Below are 14,131 nucleotides of genomic sequence, written 5' to 3' on the forward strand. Positions count from 1 at the left end.
ACTTCTGGTTGCCCAATAGAAGCAAATCCCTGCATCCAAGTTACAACACATTGTGGCAAGCCTGAAACTAGAACGAGTAGAGGCTGTTAAAGCAGGTTAAAGTGACAGTTAGGATGTTTAGAAGTGGGGTTGTATGAGGTGCATATACATAGGTAGTTTAAATCAGCAAACGGCAGTTAGAGAAGCAGGTATCCATGCTCCTCCCAAAGACACCAGACTACATTGAAAAAAACTGTATTTTTATCTTGTAGAACCCAGAGTTCCTTGTCTTCTGCTGCCTCTATCAGTTTGTGTTATTGTATGACTCGTGTTGTTTGTTCGGATTCAATATCACACCATTTTCTTTGGAGATGGACCTCATACTGTAGCAAACACCTGAGACTTAGGTCCATGACAACCTGGCAACACTTGCAGAAGATCAGAAACAGTACTGTTGTTCTTCTGTTGAAAATGAACCGTCATTCTTGATCGTTTCTCCGGGTTTTATTGGAAAATGGTTTTACAAAGAAAGTTTAACAAGCAGCTGCACTTTAGTATACTGTACAATGCAATTCAAATGAAAAAATCTCATTGCTAGGACAGGTCTGGACTGAGTCCAAAATATTACAAGTATAAATACAAACAAACAAAGATACAGAATTCATTTTACAGCATGGCTATGTACAATTCCTTAAATATGATTAATCTCTCTGCTAATTACAGTGTAGCACTTGTGAAATACTGTTTATAACCAGCATATGATGAAGGTCTTCTTACATTTTTTCTTCAGATGGTAAAGGCACTGGATTTTAACCCAGATGAGAGGATTCACTTATTTTCTGAAGTTAATATTATTCCATCCCGGTGTGTCCTTTTTTAGCCCAAGAAGACGTGTTTTAGTGATTGTTCTGAAGCTCTGATTTGCAATTATAATCTATTCTTATTCATCACCTCTTATACGTATTTCTTGACCTTTACAATGTAATCGTAATCCTCTACACTATGCAAACCCCTCTGAAGAGCAGCTTTATAACCCTGAGGTCTGTCTCTCTTTCTATAGCGTCTCAACACATCGAGAAGGCATTTGTCTTTAAAAGAAACCGGGTGCTCACAATAAGATCTGTCATTTATCTGTTTCACAATCTTGTAACCTGGCTGGAATGCGCCAGCAGTCTATAAACTCTTGGCTTGACTGAGTATCTCAAATATTTTTTTTTTTAATGCAGAACCGGTTGAGTTCACATAGTTCCTTGTGGTACAATAGAAATATGCGTTTGTCTTCTTAAAGTTGAGTCAAGAAGGTGAAAATGAATTCTGGAAGAAGCTTGTCCTGCATAGACCGGAAAGGCATCTTAGCAAAGAGAGGACTGGAAAAATTGCCTTGCTTTAGTACAAAAAATAACAGTTTAATCCTGCAGTATTTTTGCAAATGCAGAAAGAGGTGCAACCTAGCTTGACTCTGCTTAACACCCAAACCAGGTGTTGCAGTGATACATTCTCTGAAATACTGCTACTGTAGTTTGATTAGTACATCCAACTGCTGCAGCCGAGGAAGGTCAGCCCAGGTTGGGGGTCGTCCCGCTGATGGCACGGAACACATGATGGGAGTTTTGTAAGAGCGAGCGCATCATATCCTCCTGGAAGATCTGCAAAACACACACAGTTCACACATAGAGGGGTTTAGAACATGTGGGCACGTGTTCTGGATTGCATTGGCAGATAGGATGTGACACACTTTGGGATGTGGTTCAACAAACACTGAGGCTAAATGAGAGGTGGAAAATGTGTTGTTTGTATGAAGGTATATAAAGGTATTAAAGCTACGACATTTATGGAAGATATCCCTGCAACAGAAGTTAACTAGAAGTACAGAATATAAAGAAATGGTGATTATGTATATTTTTTGTCGTTCATTTTTTGCATATATGTTTCAGTGTTTTTTTTATGCTGTGATGTTATTGAAAAGTGAATATTGAAACGAAAAAAAATTATAAAAAAATAATAATGACATGGCAAAAAACAAAGATAAACAAGAAAGGGGCCACACCACATTTCCCGTTGCTAAAGTAATTTTGTCGATGAAAAATACGTTTTGTTTTCAAAACTCTTTGGTATTTCTCTGATGTCTCATTTTAAATCATCCTTCTGTTTGAATGGCTGAGTAAATCTTGAATTCAGAGGTCTGTCCCCAGGCATACAATGTTGCAAGTTGCTAAATAATTATTTGTATTCAAACAAAATAACTGTTCTTGTAGCGGATGAACACTATTGTCCATCTGAAGTTGTATCCAGTGTATTAGACAATTCTTACAACATTGATCTTCAAAAGACAATGCTCCGCCTACTCTTTCTGCACAGTTGATATGTATGGGGGTTATTCCCTATCTTTATTCAAGAGCGTGGTATTTAAATTTAAGAGCATACTTTATTGATTTCTTTCCCTCAAACCCTGTCCTCACACTCAAATAGTGCCTGCTTGCGCTTAGATTTGCTCTGCTTCTGCTCAAACTGTCCGCTTGTACTCAGATGTATTGCTGCTTACAGATTTCCTGTGTTCCAGCTTAAAACCTTCTCCTCGCACTCAGGCTGTTTCTGTGCGCTCGTGAAATGTCTGCACTCAGATTTATTCTGTGCGCGCTCGGATCTTTTGTGCAACAACCCTGTAAAAATTCCTCAACCAATATGAGGCCAGGTGTCCTTGCGGGTGCGTTCGCTTTACTTATTAGAGCGTCCAGTAAGGGCGGTTACTCTTTGGTTTATAAACTACCCCCCTCCACGGCTTTATAACATAACATATACTTCACTTGTTTAATTTACAACTTTTTAGCTACGTTCAGTGGCGGACTGGGACTAAAAATCAGCCCGGGAATAAAATAAAATAGTCCCTCCGTTGCCTTCTGCACAAAACATAGTGTGAGGTGGTTGCTATGCAACAACAATAACAGCTAGCGAACATATTAGACAGACAACATTGTCGTCGTTTAGGTGCATTTTTTTTTCTGGAGATAGGTGTTTCTCAATCCACTCCTCCATAGTAAGGCCACCCGGAGGTCGAAGTTAACCTTAAATGTTTCCATGTTAAGCTTTGTTAGTTAGTTAGTTAGTTTCGTAGCGGACGTAATGTAACAGTTGTACGGTTGTAGCTTTTCTCAGACGCGGAGGGATACTGACTTGTGAAAAGTAACTACAATTATACCCGGGATATACGCTCATTATATCACGGCTAAGAAACATCAGATTGCTTGATTTGACTTGTCCGTTTTATAAATATATACTAAATGTACTTATACCCCCCCCCAAAAAAAGTTGTAAATTAACTATTGGTTGAGAGATTTTGACAGGGTTGTTGCACAAAAGATCCGAGCGCGCACAGAATAAATCTGAGAGCAGACATTTCACGAGCGCACAGAAACAGCCTGAGTGCGAGGAGAAGGTTTTAAACTGGAACACAGGAAATCTGTAAGCAGAAATATATCTGAGTACAAGCGTACAGTTTGAGCAGAAGCAGAGCAAATCTAAGCGCAAGCAGGCACTATTTGAGTGTGAGGACAGGGTTTGAGGGAAATAAATACATATTCTGAACGTGAAATCAATAAAGTATGCTCCCCAAATTTAAAGACCACGCTCTTGAATAAAGATAGGGAATAACCCCCATAGATATGCACATCTGTTGTGGCACAGGACATTTAGTCTCTTTGGGAGTGTCTCAATAATTAACAGTGACATGTAAACAATCCACTAAACTTCCCTGACAACTAAAGACTTCATAGATTTGGAGTGTTAACTGTCTGGTGCCAACTCTTAACATGATCGTGTGACTCAGTCATTGCTTTCATGCTGAATCACCTGAATAACACATCAGTCAGGCTGTGCAAGGAGTTCATTAAAAGGTGACAGCACACATTATACCGTGGTGATACATTGCACCTTTTTCCAACACATGTCAATCATCCACTACTGTCTCCAGGGGTTTTCAAAGTGTGGGAGGGTGAGCCTCCCCTCAGAGAACATAAGAACAGCCGCGCCCCCCCTCCCAATTATTATTGCTATTTTTATTATCATTGTTGCTATAATGCAATGAGCACGCCATTTGAAATTATTCCGACTGTTTCTCTCTTCTTGTCTCGTCTCTGTGTGTGTGTTTGAATCTATCGTGCTGACTCACTGACAGCACCGATTTGATTGGGTGAGTAGCGTCACCTCATTAAAACATTAAACAATAACTTTTTTAAACCTTTTTATCTTTATATCAACATTGTGGATAAATCCTATGCTCCCGGGAACACACACTGAACGTCAACTTTTCCTCCTTATTACACTCACCCCTACTTTAGTGGTAACAATGAGTCTGCGTCTTTGATGCTCACAGGCGGATGATGCGGGGATCAGAGTTCTGCATTGGGTCGGGTACCCGTGGGTAAAATAAGGAAGATAATAATAATAATAATATTGGGAGGGATGAAACCAACGTCTGGGAGGCTGTTGGTGTCATCCTAGATGGAGAAAATAACCAACATCCCACGCTTTTTGAGCCAAATACGCAACTGCGTGTGTTAATAATTGCATGTTTTCACTGCTCCTAGGATATGGGGGTTCGGGTCGGTTTGCGGATCTTGTGCCGACGGGTCGGGTCGGTTTGCGGAACTAATTGGCAACATGTGCGGTGGCGGGGGGGTTCGGTGTTACACGTCGCGGGTCTTGAAAATCAGACCCGTGCAGGACTCTGGCGGGGTAGACAGGAATAAACGCAGATCATCCTCTGGCCGCAGCCTTGACCGGTACTTGCTTTTGATCAAAGTCAATGCGGAAAACCCACACTCACACAGGTAGGTTGAGGTAAAGGGAATGAGCACTTTTACAGCCTTGTTGGCGAGGTGGGGGAGCTCGGTCTCCACAGACAGCCAAAAGACACTTTACTCATCTTTTTCTCGTTCTTTTTTTCTCACGCTGCGCCTCCCATGAAGCTCTCTGGCGCCTCACACTTTGAAGACTGCTGAGTCTATACTGATATCCATACTACAACGTACCTTAAGTTAACCCCTACATTTGGTTTGATTATTTAAGTAAATCTTGTTTATTAAACTTTGTTAGGGGGGTGGAATCATCAATAGGGCTAGCTTGTTAAACACGTGTTTATTTCAATTTCGTGAATGTACAGTTTTATCTTAATATTATTGGATATATCAATCAACTGTTTAAAGGGGCCCTAATATTCTCATTTTCAGGTTCATATTAGTATTTTGCACTTCTTGTCACCCTCTGTCTGAAAACAAAGCCCAGTCTGCTCTGATTGGTTGGCCGTCTGGGTCTGTTGTGATTAGTCAACAGCTTATAGATGTCCCGCCCCTTAGCCTATCACGTACAATGTGTCGGCGCGCTAAGCAGTAGAAGAGTGAGTGTTACATAGTGATGTAACTATGTTGTGAATATCTATGTTTTCATCATTTCTGTATCATCGATATCTTGCAATTAATCTGTTGCTAATTTAAACAATTGTTTTTGTTTTATTAATCAATGTATTGAACATGTTAGAAACCAAACAAACAATAATTATAATTATAATATTAATCATAACAAAGTGAAGCAAAATAAAAAATAAACGTTCAAGGTATAAAAAAAAAGAACATTCTCAAATAGTTTCAGTCATGTTCAAAAGGGGCAAGAAGAAGCTTACAAACCTTTCTGGTCCTAACCCCCCCCCCCCCCCCAGCGTACATTTTTCTTGAAAATAAAAGATTAAGTCATTGTCATCAGCATCCCTGATATTGGAATCATTGTTTTTAAACAAATGCTTTTTTTTGTACAAAAATAAATAACTTTTAGAATGACAAGAAATAGCAAGTATGAGTTCACAGGTCCTGCTCAGAACCATTCAGGATTTGGTTTCTAAATAATAGTTTTAGATTAGATAAACTTGAACAATATTTCAGCTCATTATTTCAGTTATTCCACAGATCAACAACACCTTTAGTTGTGATGCAATGAAGTTTGGAATTGGTTCGTATGGATGTTTTAAAAAAAGAAAATGCAGTTTCCTCTCAACATGTGCATGCTTTCTCTCCGTTTCAAAAGATTCAGACACTCACAAAAAAAAACACTTAGACCTTTAATTTCTCAAGTGCAGAATTCTTCCTTTAAGTTTTCGCTTTAGCATGTTTTGCAAGTGAAACCACGACCACATGACCTGCGGCAAAGAGGTGACTAACAGCAGACACCTGAGAGTGTTTTAACCATCTCTTCGTTTTTGAACTGGCAGCATGTCTTTTGTTCGTGTTGATGCAATAGTTCCACCCTTACACAGGACACTACTCGTTTGAAGAGTGGTTTTTCAATATCCTCTGTGATGATAGTATTCTTGAAAATGTACTATGTAAATATATTTTCATGAGTTACCCACCAGCCGACATGTTATTCAAAGGAGGATTCAAGGACTGCCAAATGTCTGCCACATCAGCCGAAACCACTATCTTTTCGACTTTGTTTTGGTATGTGTATATCCTTAGATTACCTTGGCATTATCGAAAACATTTCTGGAGGGAATTGACTGAGAATGAATGAGTTAAAAAATAAAATAAAAATGGAGCATTGACACACTTCATGAACACATTACCTGTTTTCCTTAAAGCTAAAGGCCAGCGTATTGGAGAGAAAAAGGCAGACCAGTTAGTTAAGTGAGTTCAGAGCAGTTTGAGTAATATCATATGTCGGTAAGCGATGATGGGTATTTCCTCTTTGTAGATTGCAACATATTACAGCACATACAGACACATTGATACCTTTCTCCAGCGAATTAAACCAGTGCATTTTTACACTCAACTCTTTGCCGTATTGGGTGACAGGGACAGATGAGTGGGAGACATTGGGCAATCATTTGTCCAGGAAATGTTCCACAGGAAATAAGCTCATTAAACTTTGAGTGAGTCACAACTCATTGTGACTTACTCAAAGTCTAATGACCAGTGTGAACAAATAAAAATGAAGGATTATTATTGAGTTTTCGTATTTTTGACAAACCAGAATAAGTGGCTGCTAAATGCTATTAAAATGTTGTCAAAGTGAATTGCCAGTAATGTTCAACCCTAAGAAAGCGGATCACTTTTTGTAGTGTTACCACCCACAGAGCAATGAATTTGATGCTGCAAAAGGTACGCGATTAACTTAACGTATAGAATAGAATAATAGATAGAATCGGAGGGATGAAACCCTCTTTAATGGTCACACATGCAGAACACACAGCGCACACACAGTGACATTTGTTCTCTGCATTTAACCCATCCTAGTACCAGGAGCAGTGGGCAGCTATTGTACTGCGCCAGGGGAGCAACAGGAGTGAGGGGGGAAGTGGGTTGTCCGGTGCCTTGCTCAAGGGCACCACGGCAGGGAAGGAGGTGAACTGGGAGCTCTCCAAGTAGCAGTCCACTCTCCATTTTTAGGTCTGTTCAGGGACTTGAACCGGCGACCCTACGGCTCCCAGTCCAAGCCCCTACTGACTGAGCCACTGTGGACTTTTGGATAGAGGTAACAAGGCAACGGCCAGCAGAATTCTCCATTCTAGCAATGAGTTGTACATATGTGTAATTTGATCTGTCTGAGTTTCCATTCAAATTAGTCAATACTTAGACATGATTCACAGTGATACACACAGCCGCACATGGAGCATGGCCGGCTATGATGCAAAAGTATTGGGTTTCTGCTGTGATTGTGACTATAATAACAACACAACTTATAGAGTTGCTCAACGCAAATGACCAAAAACTAAATGAATCATTCACCCACCGCTAGTTTTATCGACCAAACTCAGATTGTGAGCTATCCTTTCTCCCGACTGCCTTCGACCCCAGCTCTAGAGAGGTTGACATTTTTGTGTTTGTGATGGCAACAGCATTGTAAAGCCCAGATGTTTTTTAATTATAAAAGTTGTTTCAAGGAAAGATAGTCGCTAAAATAAGAGGCTCCCCAGCTTACTCTACGTAGCAGATATCGACTAGCTTCTAAAAAAGGAAAAAGAAGAAACCGACCCTGCCAGTTAAGGATCTTAAATGATGCTGAGAAGGTAATGACTAAAGTCCTGGCCACAAAATAACGTGATCATATCTCAACCATTGCAAATCTAAATCAGAGCAGACTTATCCTGTGCTTAATACAGTACATGGTTGCTTTCAAATACAATATATTCAGTTTATGAGACATCTTCACTTACACAGACACAACCTTTGAATCTGCAACTTTGCATCCCCTCTATTATGATATTGATTTATAAGTTAGTGCAATAAGAATCACGAGTCCCTCAGGTATCCACGGTATATCATTTGTTAATGTTGAAAGCCTTGTGAATGTATGCTGATGATTAATTGATTGATTTTGTAAAATTAGCTACCTATTTGACCTACAATGGTCCGATGCTCATTTCAAGTCGATATTAGTAGTTAGTGCCTCTCCTGTGACATGTCTCCGTGCTTTAATGTTCAAAAAGCTCTTTTATGTTTAAAAAGCTCTATTTTTCTCAAACTGCCTGTGCTGCAGCACCTCTTTTCACCCTCTGTCTGAAACCAGAGCCCAATCTGCTCTGATTGGTTAGCTGGCCGGCTCTGTTGTGATTGGTCCACCTCTTAGAGAAGTCCCTCCCCATAGCCTATCACGTACAATGTGTTAGCGCTAGTGTTACATAGGGATGTCACAGAGGTAAACAAAGGGGTGCAATGGAGGCGGGTTTGCACTTCATAGGTTCCTGGACTATCCCTTCTCAAAAACCCTTTCCACTTTTTGCCATTGTCTGTCTTTAAACTCCTGGATTTAGTAATCATCTGCTTGGTCCGGGTTAACAAACCTGCTCTATCTCTAAAGCCCACTTACAGAATGTAAACAGTTCCTGTATATAGCCATTATAATGGGGCTGCAAATGCGATGGTTCTCACTTGATGGTAATGGTTTTTTCTCTCTTGGTCATCATAACTTCCTTCTCAGAAACTCTCTGTAGAATTTGAATCAAGATAAATTGTCTCAGTGAACCCCTCTATAGCATATAGCACCGCACCAGCATTAATGGGGAGGGACACTCTGCTGTATTGGACATCTGTTCATACATAGATACTAATTCTGCTGTAAATCCATAATCACATTTCCATTGCGTCCCTTAAGTAGGTGTGAGAGTATTTCCCAGAATTCTCAACCAAAGAGACACATTTTAATGATGTTCTTCTCTTTTACAGCCAAACCGTAAACAATTGATCTCGTCACAGCTTTTACGATTCCAGTAAATACTCATCTCAAAGAAGCCTGAGACCAAGACTTGGACTTCCCAAAGTGAATTTACAGAAATAGATACATTTGTCTTGACTGCATTACTGAGAAACTTTCATTTATCCTATGAGTTTCTAAGTTGGTACTGGATCACAATTACACTTTTGACACCGACCATTATAATAAACAGAGCCAGGCTGTCATTTGTTCTGAAAGGATATGGGCTCTTCCCTCCTATCATAACCAGGCTTTCAAGATAGGCATGCTTGCAGCTGAAACAGTACCATTAATTACTAAACTGGGAATTGTCCCAAAGGAGGTAGCTCCATCAAATACAGTTTGTGTTTCAATGCTATTTCTTGAAGGTGCAAAGCCAGTTTTGTCATTGCTTGGTGATAACTAACTGTGTTACTCATGAGCTCTGTTGTTTTTTGGATATTGTTATTGTGTACCTTGCTACGGCAGGCTCGTTTTGCCAATTTTGTTGTTGACCATGATGGTTTACTGAGTTTTACGTCTTTTATGTGTTTTGTTTATTGTAAAAAAAATATGTTTTTCATTTCAGAGCGACATCTCTTTCCAGAATCAGTTCTATCTGATAACCTGCCACAGGCAAACCTGTGAGTACTCAAGGGAAAATATGTAATCATCCAAGGGTGTGCTCCTTTTAAAAATAACATATTCTGTTTAGAGACACTGTTTTGATTCGCCCAGAAAATAAAAACAATTACCTGCTCGTGGATGATGTCAGAGAGCTCCTTTACCATTTCTTTAAAATTGGACTTCAGACCCTCATGGTACTCAAACTGGTCCTCTTTAATAATCCGCTCATTTATGTCTAGAGCCATACTGCAAGCCTGGACAAATTGCCTGCAATTATCAAAAGTATTAATTACAAACTCAATTGACTGCTTAGAAACAGTTTTAAACAAAAAAGTGACTGTTAACCAGGAATGAGGAAGTAAGGACAATAAGGAAATCCAACAAAAAAGCAGCTTAGTGATTAGGCCACGAAAAAAACCAATGGGTACCTGAAAATGTCCTTGAGGTCTTTAACTTTCTTGTTGCCACACTGGTTGGATTTACTGTCATCCAAGAAAGCCCTAGCATAGGCCATGGGACCTGCATTCACCTGCAGAAAAACATGTCTGAGAGTGTTAGGCATGGATCAGCGCACAAACAAACTAACAATTGGCACGTTCCATTCATGCTTTCTCACGCCACTCTGATTTCTCACATTATGAGTTATTCATATTTTGTTTTTTTTACTGAGCTGAGTCTCTGATTGAGGCCTTTACCTGCACCGAGACGCAGCCCTGCAGTTTGAGTTGCAGTTGGATCATGTCCACTTCCTGGCTGGAGCACAGTTTGGTCAGCTCGGCCGTTCGAGCCGTCATCTCATCTATGGCCACTTCCACCGGCTTCAGCTCCACCTGCTTCTCCCCGACCACCTCCACGCGCTTCTTCACGTAAGGGAATGTGTTGGCAGCTTGAGATAAAACAAGAGTCATATAGGGTCGAATCATGCGTTCAATTTAAAAACACAGAGAAAAAAAATAAAAAAATAAAAAGTGACAATATGCTTCTCGAAGGGTCAACTTGAGGTGATCACTAATTTGCACGCAATCATATCTGATGGAAAGTTTTGGCAACACTTGTCATTTTTTATGACACTAAAAATAAGGAACAGAATGAGCCGATTCATCTGTTGCTATTTAGGTTTTAGTCAAAGTATTGTGTCCCTTAGTGACTGTAGGTTCACCATGAGAACTACATTTAAATAATAACATGGCTTTGGGGGGATTTTTTATAATGTCAGATAAGCCAAGGATACTTTAATAGGGTGTTTCTGGAGGAATGGAAATAGCTAACAGTACTCAGAACAATGGGTGGCCAGTCCAAAGTCATAAGAAGAACTATATAACGCACATTTCTCCTTCGAAAAGATTGTGCAATACATGATCTTGGGAGAGATTAACAACCTCATAAAGAGATACAAATACATGTATTATCACTGTGTTGCAGTTTCTGATATGAGATTATGTTTTATGTACTTGTGAGCACGCTCCTCCTCTTGCACTGCTCCTCCACCCCGCCGTGCGTTTTGCCCGACAGCGTGTAAGGGGTCTCGAACACGAAGCGGTTGATGTTGTGGCACTTCTCAAAGTCAGTCTTCTTCTCTGGGGCCTCCTTCTCCTCAAAGTACGCCTTGACGAATGTCACCTGGACGTAGGCGAACTTGGGGTCCAGGTCTTTGGGGTTCACCTGTGGGAGAGCAAACACCTCAAGTAAGATAGCTGAGTTTTTGACATTTCAAAAGAAACATGTTGCTGTCATCCTAAAGCAAAACTAAACGTTCTAACATCACCACAGCTCTTGACTGCTTGAAAACAAATTCATGCCGCCTCATGGAGCTCCACTGACTCAGATTAAAAGCAGTCAAGAGTAAAGGGGCCATATTACGCTTCTGGGGGTTTGTCTTGTCCTGTCGTGTGTTATATAGGTTTGTGTGCATGTAAATGGTCTGCAAAGGCTGAAATCACAAAATTCCCTCCAGAGGGAGTTTCCACTTTATGTCATTTTAATAAACAGAATGTCAACCCATCAATCACATCAATGCAAACGATTCCCACATTATCCGTCCTCCATGATCTACTGCACCTTGTTTGAGTCCTGGATTATCTTGACGTTTTCCGGCCCAAACTTTTCCCCGTACAGTGACATCAGCCGCTGAGAGATTTCAGACAGGCCAGTGAGTTTGGGCTCTTTGTAGATGTACTCCTTCCCGTCCTCTTCCTCAAAGAAACCCTGCGATAATTACATAAACATTAAGAGACAGTCCATTGGAAATGTGCTTTAAGACACATGCATTAAGAAATGTGTTTCACAGGCTTAAAAAAAAGATGTTTTACACCACTATAAACATGTTGTTTTTGCCTTCTGCACAAGTAAGATGCAACACATTTGTATTCTGCATGACTCAGCATTTCTGTAAAGGAAGATTACATGTAACGTCACTGCAGTTATTTGCTTTCATATATTGCGTGCCTCTCCTGAATCTGCATGTTGCTTATCTATCAACAAGGCTGTACTCTAACCTTTACACCATAGTTATGCTGACAGCATATTTAGAGGTCAAAATGTGAACTATTTGATAAGAGAGTAGTTATTCCGTGTTATGATGGATGGGCATGGCACACGCCTGAGCAGATGGCATCCAATAACAACTATTGTGTTTCTTCATTCCATTCCTGCTGAACATCCTGCTTTGTGTTTGCGTAGTTGCAGCACCCTTACTGCGAGTTCTTATACAGTGCCAATCCACAGCTTTTTCCACCGTAAACAGTAATAATACATTTGTTTTTTTTGCTAATTGTCTCTATCTTCTACTTATACTTAATATGCATTTTTCCACATCATTTTCTTCAAAGCTTGTGGTAAAGGGTGGAGTTCTTTTTTGCTTTTTAGGTTGTATATATATACTCAGTTACGAGTAAAAGTCCTGCATTCATAATTGTACTTAAATACAATTAAAAAAGTATTAGCATTACCAGTACCAAAAGTAAAAGTACTCGTTGTGCAACATGGCAATTTTAAGCACAATATTTTTTTTGAAATATTTTATTACAATTACTTTCAAATGTGTTCATTACTTCAGTCTGCGCTTGGTGAACGGGGAGTTTATTTGAATTATACATAACATTCCTATTTACCTGTGTTTGTCATTTCAATCTTATTCAAATAAAGTCCTCATTGAAACTGGCTTGTTGTCGGATCTCACCTGTCCGTAAAAAGCCACGCGGAAGTATGTACCCAGCAGCCTGCGGCCCGAATGAATCACCTCCATTATTTTGTTGTACGCTCTGTGCAGGCTGTCGTACAGTCGGCTTAGCTTCTGCAAAAAAAGGAGAAGAGAGATGGCATGGTCTATTTTCCGTTTTCTGTGGAGTGACTGAGCAGTGCGTGCAGGAGCAAGAACAGGCATTTCAGTTTTCAGTTGGGCAAAATCCAGACTAACATTTGAACTAAAGCTGTTTTTGAATCACATTATTTCAATATTGAGAAATGTCTGCCTGAGCATGAACATGTGGTAAAAAAAAAGAAAAAGTTCACGGCTTGAGGGTCATACAGAGCAGTTTGTGTTTTAAAAAATGATTTTAAGACCTGATATAAATGTTTTCTATAAAGCCTCTGAGAGTCTCACACCCCACCCTGATGTTGTTCAAGAGCAACAAGAAAGTGCTATATTAAGCACCTGATAAGAACAGGTTTAATAATCAGAGAGCAGTTCAATAATGTTTGACCAGGTATCTTGTTGTGTAAGTAAAGGCAAACTAAACAAAACGAGATGCGAACAACCCACATGAAGCCAAAGAGTCAAATGATGAGTGGAAAATGAAAATGAGTACACTTTACACACAAGAATTGATATCAGGATAATCTTCTACAAAGCCTAGTCCTTACATAGGTGTGATTACTTGACCTTCATAAGCACAGGGACATGGATGGATCGCTTTGCAAAGAGAGGCAAGAAACAGTGGCTGCATGTTTATGATATCTGTTTGAGAGCCGTACCTCGTACTCGTGGCGCTTCTCATAGATGGGGATCATGAGCTTGGCAATGTGCGTGATGAGCTCATAGCGTTCGGCTTTCCACAGCGCCTCCACACAGACCTCAAAGTGTTCGACCAAAACCTCCTAAAAAGGGATAGAAAATGCATTTGAACCATATTTAACAGAATAAGACTAACAATTTGGATTCTACATTAGGATTGAATCCAAAACCCAAGTTAAATGCCAAAGGTACAGAATTGTTTGCTATTACTACATTTGAAATGTGTTTTTTTATGTTAAATATTGTCCAAACACAAGTACATCCTTTGAAGTAGAATAAGGGTATTGCCTTCACACT

At 39.9% G+C, this 14,131-nt stretch overlaps 1 protein-coding gene across 2 annotated transcripts in view; it reads right to left on the reverse strand.

Moving 5' to 3' along the window:
- Positions 1 to 461: 461 nt before the first annotated feature.
- dock11 (dedicator of cytokinesis 11) overlaps positions 462 to 14,131 on the reverse strand; it is a 63,699-nt gene continuing 50,029 nt past the window's right edge. For both annotated transcript variants that reach the window (XM_079673099.1, XM_079673100.1), the window contains 8 exons: positions 13,795 to 13,917; positions 13,001 to 13,114; positions 11,881 to 12,027; positions 11,274 to 11,484; positions 10,518 to 10,708; positions 10,251 to 10,351; positions 9,951 to 10,089; positions 462 to 1,625 (listed from right to left, as the gene is read on the reverse strand). In XM_079673099.1, coding sequence (XP_079529225.1) covers positions 1,536 to 1,625; positions 9,951 to 10,089; positions 10,251 to 10,351; positions 10,518 to 10,708; positions 11,274 to 11,484; positions 11,881 to 12,027; positions 13,001 to 13,114; positions 13,795 to 13,917 — 1,116 coding nt within the window. In that variant the 3' untranslated portion in view covers positions 462 to 1,535. The remainder of the gene's footprint in view (positions 1,626 to 9,950; positions 10,090 to 10,250; positions 10,352 to 10,517; positions 10,709 to 11,273; positions 11,485 to 11,880; positions 12,028 to 13,000; positions 13,115 to 13,794; positions 13,918 to 14,131) is intronic.

This window comes from Notothenia rossii (genome assembly GCF_949606895.1).
Source record: "Notothenia rossii genome assembly, chromosome: 3".
In the NCBI taxonomy this organism is placed as follows: domain Eukaryota; kingdom Metazoa; phylum Chordata; class Actinopteri; order Perciformes; family Nototheniidae; genus Notothenia; species Notothenia rossii.